The following is a 14,511-nucleotide window of genomic DNA, read 5'->3' as shown; positions in this document are numbered from 1 at the left end:
GAGGCCTTGGCGCCTGTGTAAAACACGTGCCAACGCCGGCCCCCTTTTTGCTGCAGCTTGGTAAAAGGGGCCCTTGGTGCATACTATGATGCAGCCATCAGAAGTGATACCATCAATAATACGTATTTGGGGGTTTAAAGTCAAATACTTGTATGCTGGTTATGACTCTGAGCACTTGAAATCCTCATGCAGTACTTTTTTTAATCATGTTGCCTTTATTCTTTTAATATAGGTTTAGAATTTGCATATTCAGCTGCTCCTAAATCCATGCAAAGTGCCATTATGGGATTATTCTTTTTCTTTTCGGGTGTCGGTTCTTTTGTTGGCTCTGGACTCTTGGCATTGGTATCGCTTCCAGCAATTGGATGGATGAGTAGTCATGCAGATTTAGGTGAGTAATTATATTTGCTAATTTCCTAATGTGCTGAATCTTTATTTTAGTTTGAATTCTTAAGGTGCCAGAGCAGGAAAATCATTTTGTAATGTAGTAAATATATCTGTTTAGAAATATCTCTTATCTACATTTTAAGAAGTATTTCAATTAAAAAGGCCTATATACCTATATAAATTATAATTTGTTGGCAGGTTAATGCAAATTACATTGCTTAGCATGATTTGTGCTAATATGCATTAACTATTCATGAGTTGCTTAGCATGCATTTTAATTTTGTTAAGGGAAATGGGACTTGATATACCGCCTTTCTGTGGTTTTTGCAGCTACATTCAAAGCGGTTTACATAGTATATACAGGTACTTATTTGTACCAGGGACAATGGAGGGTTAAGTGACTTGCCCAGAGTCTCAAGGAGCTGCCTGTGCCTGCAGTGGGAATCGAACCCAGTTCCCCAGGACCAAAGTCCACCACACTAACCACTAGACCACTCCTCCACTAGCAACTGCCCTTGCAGCCGCGCAGGCTTCTGTTTCTGTGAGTCTGACGTCCTGCACGTATGTGCAGGACGTCAGACTCACAGAAACAGAAGCCTGCGCGGCCGCAAGGACAGGCTTCTACATGGAATGTTGCTAGTGGAATAGCAACATTAACATTCCATGTAGAATCTCAAATAGTAGCAACATTCCATGTAGACTCTGAAATAGGGAAAGGGAACCTGGGACTTGATATGCTGCCTTTCTGTGGGGTTTACTTAATATTTACAGGTACTTATTTGTACCTGGGGCAATGGAGGGTTAAGTGACTTGCCCAGAGTGCATTCACTGTTATAAGCATTCAGTGCAGGTTAACATGCAAAACATCCAAATCCAGGGGCGGGGAAAACCGTATTTTCGAAAAAAGATAGACGTCCATCTTTCGTTTTGAAAATACCATCAGAGACGTCCAAATCCTTAAATTTGGACTACTACTACTACTACTTAACATTTCTAAAGCGCTACTAGGGTTACGCAGCACTGTACAATTTTAACATGGAAGGACAGTCCCTGCTCAAGGAGCTTACAATCTAAAAGACAGGTGTACAATCTAAAGACAAGTGTAGAGTCGATCTGATAGGGCATACTATATTTCTCGAAAGGTTAGGTGCCGAAAGCAGCATTGAAGAGGTGAGTTTTAAGCAGAGACATGGACGTTTCTGAATTTCGGAGATTTTCGAAACCAAAGACGTCCAAGTCAAAAGTGTCCAAATGCAAGCCATTTGGAGGTGGAAGGATCCAGCATTTGTAGTGCACTGGCCCCTCTGACATGCCAGGACACCAACCGGGCACCCTAGGGGGCACTGCAGTGGACTTCATAAAATGCTCCCAGGAACATCCATACCTTGTGTGCTGAGCCCCCCCCAAATCCACTACCTACAACTGTACACCACTATCATAGCCCTTATGGGTGAAGGGGAGCACCTATATATGGGTACAATGGGTTTTGGAGAGCTCGCTGTTTCCTCCACAAATGTAACAGGTGGGGAGGGGGGGGGGGGGGGGTATGGCCCTGTGTCCGCCTGTCTGAAGTGCACTGTAGTACCCACTAAAACTGCTCCTGGGACCTTCATGCGCTGTCATGGACCTGAGTATGACATCTGAGGCTGGCACGACATATTTTTAAAGATGTTTTTTGAGGGTGGGAGGGGGTTAGTGACCACTGGGAGAGTGACGGGAGGTCATCCCCGATTCTCTCCGGTGGTCATCTGGTCATTTTGGGCACCTTTTTGTTCTTTATTCGTAATAAAAACCCATCCGGGTGAAAACGTCCAAGTGTTCGTCAGGGACGTCTTTGCTTTTATCGATTGAGTCAAAGACGTCCAAGTGTTAGGCATGCCCAAGTCCTGCCTTCACTAAGCCTCCGACACACACCCTTTGAAATTTGGATGTTGTTGCGAAGGACTGCAGTTGGAGACGTCCAAAATCGGGTTTCGATTATACCGATTTGGACATCTCTGGGAGAATGACGTCCATCTTCTGATTTATGTCGAAAGGTGGACATCCTCTTTCGAAAATGAGCCTGATAGTGAAGTATTCTAAATTCTAGGGTCAGAATTTATTAATGAAGTCACTGGGGGGGCCCTTTTACAAAGGCGCAGAAGGGCCTACTTGCATACAGCGTGCACCAAATTGGAACTAGCGCTTGAGCCGGGCGGTAATTCCAAATTTGGCGCACGCCGAATCCTGTGGTAGAAAATAATTTTCTGTTTAATGCTTAGGGCTGCTTACCCAGTGGTAAACAGCAGTCGGTGCGCGCTGCATGCTTACTGTGTGGGTAGCGCATGAGACCTATAGCTAGGTGGTGGTAAGGTCTCAGGCCGAAAATGGACGCACGCTGGTGTCAATTTTAGTGCATGTCCATTTTCCAGCCCCTTAAAAAAGGCCCTTTTTCCTAGATGCAGTAAGAAATGGCCCGACGCACGCCCAAAAGATGAGCTTGTACTACTGCAGGCCACTTTTTACCACAGCTTACTAAAAGGACCCCTGGATGTTTTTTTAAAATAGATTTAGGTAGAAGTACTCTAGCAAAGAATGAGCTGCATAGAATGCTTTATCCATGCAAAAAAACTGTGTTAGATTTTGCACTACTACTACTATTTAGCATTTTTATAGCGCTACAAAATGTACGCAGCACTGCACAAACATAGAAGAAGAAAGACAGTCCCTGTTCAAAGAGCTTACAATCTGAGACAAAAAATAAAGCAAGCAAATCAATTAATGTGTTGAGGAAAGAGGAGAGGAGGGTAGGTGGAGGCGAATGGTTACAAGTCAAAAGCAATGTTAAAGAGGTGGGCTTTCAATCTAGATTTAAAGATGGTCAAGGATAGGGCAAGACATAGGGGCTTAGGAAGTCTATTCCAGGCGTAGGGTGCAGTGAGACAGAAGGAGCAAAGTCTGGAGTTGGCAGTAGTGGAGAAGGGAACAGATAAGAAGGATTTATCCATGGAATGGAGTGCAAGGGAAGGGGTGTAGGGAAGGACGAGTGTGGAGAGATACTGGGGAGCAGCAGAGTGAGTACATTTATAGGTTAGTAGAAGAAGTTTGAACAGAATGCGAAAACGGATAGGGAGCCAGTGAAGCGACCTGAGGAGAGGGGTAGTTATGAGTAAAGCGACCCTGGCAGAAGACAAGACGGGCAGCAGAGTTTTGAACCGACTGGAGAGGGGAGAGGTGACTAAGTGGGAGGCCAGCAAGAAGCAGATTGCAGTAGTCTAAACGAGAGGTGACAAGGGTGTGGATGAGGGTTCTGGTAGAGTGCTCGGAAAGAAAGGGGCGGATTTTACGGATGTTGTAAAGAAAGAAACGACAGGTCTTGCCGATCTGCTGGATATGAGCAGAGAAGGAGAGAGAAGAGTCAAAGATGACCCCAAGGTTTCGAGCTAAGGAGACAGGGAGAATGAGAGAGCCATCAACAGAAATAGCACAGGGTTAACTGCTTGGTTGGGCTTCTAATGCTGGTTGAACCATGCTGTGTGCTTGGTTGAATGGTCCAGATAGTGGCCAGTTCGTTTTTTAGGGCCACAAGCTGATCCGATTTTCCAGGATGTCCACGATGAATTTGAGTGGTCTGCCGCCACTGAATGCTAATTGCGCTCATTCGGTTGTCTTGAAATCTGGCCAGGTATGCAGCGTGGTATCAGAATTGCTTTGTGCTGTTCCAAAGGATGCTTTGTCCCAGCAGGCAGTATTTAAAGATCTGTTGGCTTTTGAACATTTGTTCCGTGATATTTGGAGTATTAATTCTGACAACTTTTTGTCATATAATCTACTGTTTCATAATGGCAGTAAAGTGGAATGTCTATACAGGGCTAGAATGTCTGTTGGTGAATTTACGTTGCAGCATGATCCTTTGTTTCTGTCAAGGGGTCAAATCTAATCGCATAGCCTGGCATGGCTTCCTAGGTTTGTATATATTCCTAACATGGAACTAGTTCTGAAGTGTTTTTATTTTGTCTGTCAGAGTATTTCTAGAAACAGTCTAAGGGCTTAAATGGTACCACCTTAACGTGATAAGTAATGTTTAGACAACATGTTAATACTGCAACAGAGGTTCTGCCCAGTAATAAATGTTAATATCACTGCAGATTGATTTTTGAGAGGGCTGGCATGACATGTCTGTGTTAGATACTTCTGGCCCCAGCTTGATGCATCCTGTTTCTGCTTCCTCTTTTAGTCTGACACCATGATTCATAGCCAGCCAGGGCTTGCAAAGCTTTCAGCTACCACTTGCCAACCTTTTTAAAATTAAGTTTGTAGTTTATACTGTAAGTTATTACTGAACAATATTCAACTATCTGGCAATAACTTCTATAGGACCTTTAAAGCACTGCATTTGCTAGTAATAGTATATGAAATGAATGATTGAAGATATAGTAACATAGTAAATGACGGCAGATAAAGACCTGAACGGTCCATATGTTAAAATCATTTTTTCCAAATTAAGTTTGAATAACTTAATTGTAATTGATGCTACACTAATATGTACACTATGAATTGAACATGGGATGTGCATTTTGTATATATTTTCAAGATATTTATTTTTCTTTGCAATTTTTTTTATCATCAAGTAGATGGATTTCTAGAAAGACGACAAAAATAATTTTGTCCAGGAAAATGATTGGTTTAAAATAAAATTATATGTTTTACAAATTTACCCTAAAGTCAGATTAAGGTCAACGGATGTCTTAAGCACAATGAAGGGCTAAGTGACTTGCCCAAGATCACAAGTAAAGAGCAGTGGGGATTTAACCTGGGTTCCCTGGTCCTCAGTCCACAGATCTAACCATCTGGCTACTCCTCTACAGTTTGTGCAGGTGGACGGACTGGAGAGGCCGTGTGGTCTTTATCTACCATCATGTTCTGTGTTTCCAAATTTGCATGAAAGCTGCAAAGAGATTTGCCCACCCTTTGCACAATAGATCAGAATTGCTGTGGTTACCATATTAGTCCACTTGATGTAAAAATGTGTCATCAAACAAATTGTAGGTGAGACCTTTGTCACCTCCAGCTTTTTTGTTGTTGTTGTTTGGAGTTATTTCTGTATCGATAGTAATACAAAAAAAAAGCTATGTAGAACTTGATTGCCATATGCTATTTACATCCTGACAGTTAAATGTGCTACTTTAAAATATAAGTATCTTCAGGAGTGTCTAAGATCATCTTAAGCTGTATTTACATACGGGATGAAGCTCAGAACATTTACTGCAAAAGCAGACAGTCTTTTCCCAGATGCAGTCTCCACTGAAGTATATTTAAGAATTTATTGACTTACAGGCTTCGTGCCAAGAAAAATGATTGTATCTCACAAAGGCAAATCCTGCTGTGAGACTTTTCGTTTTTGAGGAACAAACAGTAAGAAACCAAACAATACCGAGTCCTAGTAAGAGTGACATCATTTTTATCTTGAACATATATTTTTCTGTTAGGATACTTTTTTTGCCTTTATTTTCAACAATTAAGGCAGATTACTTGATTGAACTTTTTTCTAAGTACTATTAGAGATACTTTATGTTGCTACTGCAGTTACAAAAAATTTGCTAGCAGTCCCCCCCCCCCCCCCCCCCCCCCCCCCCCCCCCCCCCTAAGGGAGTGTAAAGCTGGGTAATAATGTAACTTTAACATTCAGCTGAAAATTTTGCTGTTATACAGAAGCTGTTGCAGCTCAAAGGCTACAAGTCGTCTTGGTCACATTCCAGTGTTTCACTAGTTTTTACAAGAAGTACTTTGCACAGAACTGCAGAAACATTAAGCTTACTAGCACATTGATGGATGAAAGTCTAGTCAAATCCATATTATCCCTGTTGAATTAAAAATAAGTACATCTAGCCATGAATAAGTAATCCTACCAGAGGTTGGAAAATGGAGTGTCTTGTTGAACCTTTCTGGTAAGGAAAGAGGATTATAAAATAGTACTTTGGGAAATGTGGCAGCAGCTCCTTTGTTGATGGACAAGGTTGAGGCACATATTTAAAAGATTAGGTAAAAAAAAAAAAATAAAAGCTGATAACCAAGTTGAAACTACCGGTGTGTATTTTGTAGGCAATTAAAACAAATTAATATGCAGTAAAAATGATGGTGGTCTACTTAGTTTTATGGAATGAAATGCATAATAAGAAACTGTTAAAACGTTTTAAATGAATTGAGGAGTGGCATGCAATAGTATAAGATACACAGAATACTGTGGTTGGCTGTGTTGTACTTGAGATGTTAAATGTTAGTTTCTTAGTGGCCTGATCTACTACTACTTATCATTTCTAAAGCGCTACTAGATGTACGCAGTTGTTTAAAGTGGAAACATTTTTTTTCCTTCAATCTTGTATATGAATTTGATTTCCTTATCTATCCTTACAAACTATGTGTGGTAAAGAATTTTATTTATTACACTTGCAGGCTTAACAGTCCACTGTGGTCTTGATGGGAAGCAGACACTAATCATAACATTGATACATCTTGTTTAACATTAGCTGTAGATGTTTTAAAATGACATTTCCAGTAGAGATGGCAGTTTTCAGGTAGTTAACATGTCATCCTATGAAAGGAAGACTTGCTTCTCGTTAAAACATTTTTCTTCCTCTTGGCAAATGCAGTTTAAATAATGTCAGGGAAGAAGGATTTTACTCTTATTGTAGTAATTTCATTTAATTGCATCTTAAATTTCAGTAATGAAAGCAGTTGGAACTGGAACCTTACCTGCATTCAGCTTCTGAGATTGATGTGCATTTCACTGACCTTCCTTTTTCTCTGTCCTCTGGCTCCTTATAATAACCCTAATGGCATAATTGACTACGGCTGTTCTGTGATGTGCTTGGAAGTTAGCTATATGTGTTCTTCGAAATGAAGCTATACTCAAAAAAAACCACATTTAGTAGCAGAAACCTTTATCCTCTGGCTCCCATCACCTAGCAGTTTTTCATTGAGACAAGACTTCCCCCAGCTGAATAAAGAAAGTTCTGTTTTGTAATTGCATGTAGCCTTTTGCTGTTTAGTGCAGTATAAATTGAATTGGGGGCTTCTTTATTTGCTGTAAAAATTCTACAGGCAAGATAGCGGATTAGTGTTGGAGAGAGATGTGTCCCTTCAATATGGGAGTCTACTTGCAACTTAATCTAGAACATCAGCAAAAACTTAGCTCTGGGGAGAGATGGGTCCTACAAAATATCCATAGCATGCTGTTTCTTTACGTCAGAGCTGTGCTCTTAATCCAGCAGGAACCCAAGGCCAGAGTAAAGTGTATAAATAGAATCTGTCTTCTGCTTGTGTATTATCATCAAGCAGGGGCGTAGCAAGACTTCAGCAGGAGGGGGGTCCAGAGCCCAAGGTGAGGGGGGCACGTTTTAGCCCCCCCCCCGGTGCCGATGACCCCCCCCCCCCCCATCGCCTACCTTTGCTGACTGGGGACCCCAACCCCCGCCAGCCGAGGTCCTCTGCTTCCCGCAAAAGGCTTCCTTCCTTCTGATTCTAACGTTGTATGTTGATTCTACGTTGTACGTGCAGGACGTCAGAAACAGAAGGAAGGAAGCCTTTTGCGGGAAGCAGAGGACTTCGGCTGGTGGGGGTTGGGGTCTCCCGCCAGCAAAGGTAGGCGATAGTGGGTTGGCGGCGGGAGGGGGGGGGGTCGAGAGGGTCGTCGGCAGGGGGTCCAGGGCCAAATCTAGGGGGGCCCAGCCCCCCCAGGCCCCACATAGCTATGCCACTGCCATCAAGTTGTGTTTTCTGTGTGTTCAAAGTGAAACTTTGAATTATTTTGTAAAAGCCCTTGTATGATTGAATACGGTGAGAAATTAACATATAAAGATTGATAATTTGGGGAGTTTGTTGAGTTATTACAATTTACGTTGATATCAAACCTAATTTTGTATACGAGTGCACTTGAGCATTAACAGTGAAACTGCCATTTGCGCCCAACTTTGGGTATGAGGGCTTATCCCCGCTATTCTGTAACACTGCGTTCATCTTTTGTGAATGCTCCTGACCCGCCCATGCCTCTCCAGTGGCTGCGCCCCCCTTTTTGAGTGGCATGCGATCCAATTTAGGTGCCCATTGTTACAGAATAGCATACAGCCAGATTGGCGCCTAAATCATAATTAGTGCTGATTAAGTGCTTGTTAATTCCAATAATGAAATCATTGGAGCTCGCTAATTTATTTTGGGCAATGATCTGGTATCCACTCCCAATTTTGAGTGCCCAAATTTGGGTGCCCTTTATAGAATCTGAGGGTCTCTGTTTTGCATATCTGTTCTTTTTGAATGATTTTTATTTGAGGGAAAACTTGTTTTTACATTGATAAGGAATGATAGTAATTCTTGCTGTCGATTTTGCTAACGTGTTATCTAGTTCATATGCACTACAGCCTCTATTGTACATTATTAGTAACTAGTTCATATTGCATAAAATAGGACCTCCAGTAAAATGTACACTACTGAAATTAACATGGTAGTGCATGTTAGTAATGTGAGTTTCTTCTAATTATCAAACTTTCCTCCTGTCCACCTCCCACACTAAGGGGCCCTTTTACAAAGGCGTGTATGGGCCTACACGCCTCCAGCGTGCGCCAAATCAGAATTACCGCCCAGCTAACGCATACCCTGGGCAGTAATTCCGAATTTAGCGTGTGCCGAAAACATGCAAGGGGCATTCCCGGTGGTAATCGGCAGTTGGCGCATGCTGGACAGTTACTGTGTGGGTAACGCATGAGCCCTTACCGCTAAGTCAATGGGTGGTGTTAAGGGCTCGGTCCATAAATAGATGCGCGCTGGTTTTTATTTTGCCACACGTCCATTTCCAGGCCCCAAAAAAACACCCAGTGGAGAAATGGTCCAGCCGGTATCCAGTACATGTGCCAACACTACCGCAGGCCACTTTTTGGCTTGCCTTTGTAAAAGGGCCCCCCAGTCCTGTGGCAAAAATGTTTTTTTTAATACATATTTCTTGCAAATTTTGTAGTAACAGAATATTGTGGCACATGAGGCCCATGTGGTTGGCCCATGTTCAGTCGTAGTGCAGTTTCACCTTTCCACAGGATTCTCTGTAGAATTTTTTTTTTTTTTTTTTGCTGTTAGTTGCTACCTGATGTAGTTCCACTATTTTTTATTTGATTTTATCAATGAAGCAAAACACAAATGGCTAAAATGTTAGCCAGTATACAAATATGAACAATAAACTGAGCATCAAACAATATACACATCTGATACAAGATAAGAATATCAATTATTATGATTACGGATTAGTAACGATGGGTAGGTAGTCATATCGTGAAAACAGATAGTTGAGTACATATCTACACGAGTACTACATATTTGATCATGAAGGGGAGTCCATATTTTCCTGTATTTAGTTATACTTCTCAGCCGCTGCATATTCATATTTGACAAGTATGCTTACTGAGTTCCACCATGTTAAGTAGGTAGCCTTGGATACGTCTTTCCAGCAGAAGAAAAGTATTCTTAAAGTTGTGATTGATATTTATCCAGTAGGCAATGTATAGCTAATGATCCTAATATGGCTATTTCATATGAGAAGGACTCTGGGATCTTCAATATAGATGATATGGTGTTCCATATTGATCTCCAGTATTCTTGTATGAAAGTGCAGGAGTAGATAATATGTTTGAGTTCCTTTATCTTTATTACATGACCAGCATTTTTCCGTGTTGTTTTTGGGAACTGATGCTTTTAGTTTGGCAACCTTACTTGGAGTCCAGAGAGTTCTATTTCCCAGGTAAAACATGGATTGCGATGTAGATGCAGATCTAGTAGTATGTGTAGCTGTTAACCAAAATTTATTCCATAGTTGTTCGTCAAGTTGAAGATTTAAATCATGTTCCCAGGATTCCATAATATTAATAGGTGCTTTGAATTTTGCTTGTTGAAATATTTTGTACCATTTGGAGGCAGTTCCTTTAGATAACATTAAAGTTCTACAAATTTGCCAGCAACTAGGAGGGTCAGTAGAAAGTTTAGTAATGTCAGTAGTAGCAGTTATGCAGTGCTTAAGTTGTATCCATTTATAGTGGTGGGTATTATGCCTTCTGATCACATTAGAAAAATATTTAAAAGCATCAAAGAGAGAAACTCTAGTTTGCGGTTTTCTTTTGCTTTTACTGCAGATATTTAACTTTGGAAGCATATAGTGATATAAAATGTTATAAGACAAGAAAACAGGACTGAGGTTATATAAGGTAGTTTCTTTCAGAAATCACTATCAGAACCCTCATCCACACTTTTATCACCTCTCGCTTAGACTATTGCAACTTGCTTCTCACAGGTCTCCCACTTAGCCATCCCTCTCTTCTTCAATCTGTTCAAAATTCTGCTGCGCGACTTATATTCCGCCAGTGTTGCTATGCTCATATTAGCCCTCTCCTCAAGTCACTTCACCGGCTTCCTATCCGTTTCTGCATACAAACTCCTCTTATTGACTTATAAGTGCATTCACTCTGCAGCTCCTCAGTACCTCTCCACTCTCATCTCTTCCTACATTCCTCCCCGGGAACTCTGTTCACTGGGTAAATCTCTCTTATCTGCACCCTTCTCCACCGCTAACTCCAGACTCCGTTCCTTTTATCCTGCTGCACCATATGCCTGGAATAGACTTCCTGATCCGGTACGCCAAGCTCCATCTCTGGCCATCTTCAAATCTGGGCTAAAAGCCCACCTTTTTGATGTTGCTTTTAACTCCTAACCATTACTCTCTTGTTCAGTACCCTTATTTTATCATCCCCACTTTAGTAATTCCCTTATCTCTTACTTGTCCTGTTTGTCTGGCCTAATTAGATTTGTAAGCTCTGTCGAGCAGGGACTGTCTCTTCATGTTCAAGTGTATAGCACTGCGTACGTCTAGTAGCGCTTTAGAAATGATAAGTAGTAGTAGTACTGTGTAAGGCACATTCAAATATGCTTTACTAAAACACTATAATATGGGTGGCAGTGAAGCTGAAACCAGCAAAGTTCTCTCCCTTTGTGGTTCTTCTTTATAATGTTTTTAAAATAACTTCACAGAGGCCTCGCTAGGACTTAATTCAGCATGAAAATTACTGGGTAGATACAATCAAATATGAAACTAGGTAGCCTTGTTTCATGGGTGCATGGGAGTGGGCGGATAAAATTTGATTTGGCATAGAATGCTTGGAAAAAAGCAGAAACGGATGGATGAATGTCTTTATTCTTCAAACTGTAGATTTCCAGAAACTGAAGTCATTGGTCTGCCTTTTAAATGAGTCCTGATGTTTAGCACGCTTCACTCAAATGTTTCCAAAATTGAAATGCAATCGATGAGTGCATGTGCATCGTAAAATGTTTTTTTGTCCTTTCTTTTCTAGGTAATATCAACAAGTGTTCTTTGGACAATTATTTTTTCCTGCTGGCAGCTATTCAGGGCGTGACTCTTGTACTTTTCCTCATCGTTTCTGTGAGATATGAACGTCAAAAAGCCAAGGCTAATGGAGTAGCTGCCACCGGAAGGACCTGACATTTCTGGGCAAGCAAAAAGCAGTTTATTAGCAGAAGGAAGCCTCTGTAAATTAGCTGGCAACGTACTGATAAAGACTGTGGAAGAATTTCAAACTGTTCTGGAAGGTATCGATCTTCAGAGCACAACCTTCAGTTTGCATGCACTGCAACTGTTTTTTCATTCGTTCCTTTTCTTTTTAATGTAGGCAAGTGCCTTACTGTTTTTTCATGGGTCAAATATCAATTTGCACTACTGTTCTTCTGGAAAATAATCAAGACCACCAGTGGGAAGGTTGGATGACACTAGGTTAATCTATCATGTTTGCTTTCTTAAATTGTTGACTAGTTATGACTTTCTTTTAAAAATGTATTTTTTAAATCAAAATTACGGCCAGCTCATGGTGTGTGCATATGACTGTGCAATAGTGTGGACCCTTTTATTTTAAAGAATCTTTGTGTAAAAGTGTGCACAAGGTTTTATTTTCTGCATAAAAGCGTCAAACATCCTCCATTAATGACTGCTACTACTTTATCATTTCTGTTGTGCTATTGATGCATTCAGTGGAGACCTCTTAAGTGATGGATGTGATTTCCCTGGAGTACAGTATCAAATCAGAAAGGGTGGAAACAAAGATAGTATGGTGTATGTAAAACTGACTCTCTTCTCTTCCCCCCCCCCCCTCCAAGGTTTGGAAATAAAACAGAATCAATACAGTTGCTAATGCTTTGTGGCTGCTATACTTATTTCTATCCCCCCCCCCCCCCCCCCGCACCCCCTCCCTGGTTTGGCTACTTTTTTATTTTAATAATTCCTCAGGCTAATGATTTGAATTTTAGGAAAAATCATTAGATCTAGAAATGTCTGCTTTTTCTTTAGTGAGTTTGCAGTCTGAAGACAGTTCAGCTGTCTCTTTTCAGTAGATTATGCATCTCTTGTAGCATTAACATAAACGTTGCCATACAGGGACAGACCGAAAGTCCATCAAGCCCAGCATCTTGTTTCCAAAAGTGGCCAATTCAGATCACAAGTACCTGACAAGATCTCAAAATAGTACGATACATTTTGTGCTGCTTAAGTGGATTTTCCCCAAGTTCACCTTAGTAGTAGCTTATGGACTTTTCTTTCAGGAAGCTGTCCAAACCTTTTTTTTTTTTAAACCCTGCTAAGCTAACTGCTTTTAACACATTCTCTGGCAATCAATTCCAGAGTTTAATTACACATTGAGTGAAGAAATATTTTCTCCGATTTGTTTAAAATGTACTTCTTAATAGCTTCATTGCATGCCCCCTAGCCTTAATATTTTTGGGAAGAATAAACAAGCGATTCATATCTACCTGTTCCACGCCACTTGTTGTTTTATAGACCTCTATCACATCTCCCCTCAGCTGTCTTTTCTCCAAGCTGAGGAGCTGTAGCTGCTTTAGCCTTTCCTCATAGGGAAGTCGTCCCATCCCCTTTATCATTTTTGTTGCCCTTCTCTATACGTTTTCTGATTTTACTATATCTTTTTTGAGATGCGGTGACCAGAATTGCTCACAGTATTTGAGGTGCGGTTGCACCATGAAGTGATGCAGATGCATTATTATGTCCTCAATTTTGTTTTCTATTCCTTTCCTAATAATACTTAACCTTCTAGGATATAGCAAATGAAGTTATTACCTCTTTCAACTAAATGACACATTCTACAAACCAAGTAAAAATAATATTGTTTTATAGGTACTGTGAATTTTATCACCAGTATTCTAGTAATGTTAAAAAAATATGCTATAATTTGTTTTATTGAAATTTCTCTATTTGTCTTATTCAGTCAATATTTTATTTTCCTGTATATATGAATACAGTAAGATGGGCTTTCAGCCTCTATAATACGGCCGTTGCTTAACTAAAATGTCTGCTACTGTTCTGTTCATTTACAAACTGGACAGGGGTGTGTGCTTTATGAAGATGCATGTTGGAGTGGAGGGGCTTAGTGGTTAGAGCACCAGTCTTGCAATCCAGAGGTGGCTGGTTCAAATCCCACTGCTGCTCCTTTTGATCTTGGGCAAGTCACTTAACCCTCCATTGCCTCAGGTACAAACTTAGATTGTGAGCCCTCCTGGGACAGAGAAATGCCCAGTGTACCTGAATGTAACTCACCTTGAGCTACTACTGAAAAAGGTGTGAGCAAAATCTAAATAAATAAGTAATAAATGTTTAAGAAATGTAGTGTTCTGTATACTTTTCTGTGCTGTACCCTTTCAGACCTGTGCAGTCTTCAGCACTAGAGTTTGATATTACATTAAAAGTGCTAGTCCAGAGGTTCCCAAAACTGTGCGCTGTGATGCTCCAGGACTCCACAGCAAACTGCTATGGCATTAAAGACCCCCTTGAAAATTGTGTAACCTATGTTGAACTGATCATGTGCAGGAGTGCCAATGTCAGTGGCTGAAGCATGCCACTAACTTCCTTAGTTAGAGTGGAGCTCGGGGCTTGAGCATCCTTGCCAGCAAAGGTAGGACTCCATGCCACCTCTGTCATTACCGGTGCCACTGAAGTGGGGGGGGGGGGGGGGAGATACCTGAGAGGAAATGTGTATCCTAGGGGTACCATGAAAAAATTATTTAAACCCTAAAGGCACTGTGAACCGAGAAAGT

General features: G+C 41.0%; 1 protein-coding gene across 2 annotated transcripts in view; it reads left to right on the top strand.

The window, feature by feature from the left end:
* Positions 1-12,899, top strand: part of SLC15A4 (solute carrier family 15 member 4) — a 98,310-nt gene extending 85,411 nt beyond the window's left edge. Inside the window, exons 7-8 of one of the 2 annotated variants that reach the window (XM_030218995.1) lie at positions 233-391; positions 11,748-12,899. In XM_030218995.1, the coding sequence (XP_030074855.1) occupies positions 233-391; positions 11,748-11,896 (308 nt within the window). In that variant the 3' untranslated portion in view covers positions 11,897-12,899. Of the gene's footprint in view, positions 1-232; positions 392-11,747 lie in introns of those variants that run through there. The other variant, XM_030218996.1, reaches the window with a different exon arrangement.
* The last annotated feature ends 1,612 nt before the right edge of the window (positions 12,900-14,511 follow it).

This window comes from Microcaecilia unicolor, chromosome 11, assembly GCF_901765095.1.
Source record: "Microcaecilia unicolor chromosome 11, aMicUni1.1, whole genome shotgun sequence".
NCBI lineage: Eukaryota > Metazoa > Chordata > Amphibia > Gymnophiona > Siphonopidae > Microcaecilia > Microcaecilia unicolor.
Note: the sequence above shows the minus strand (reverse complement) of the source record. Positions and strands in the feature narration are given on the sequence as shown.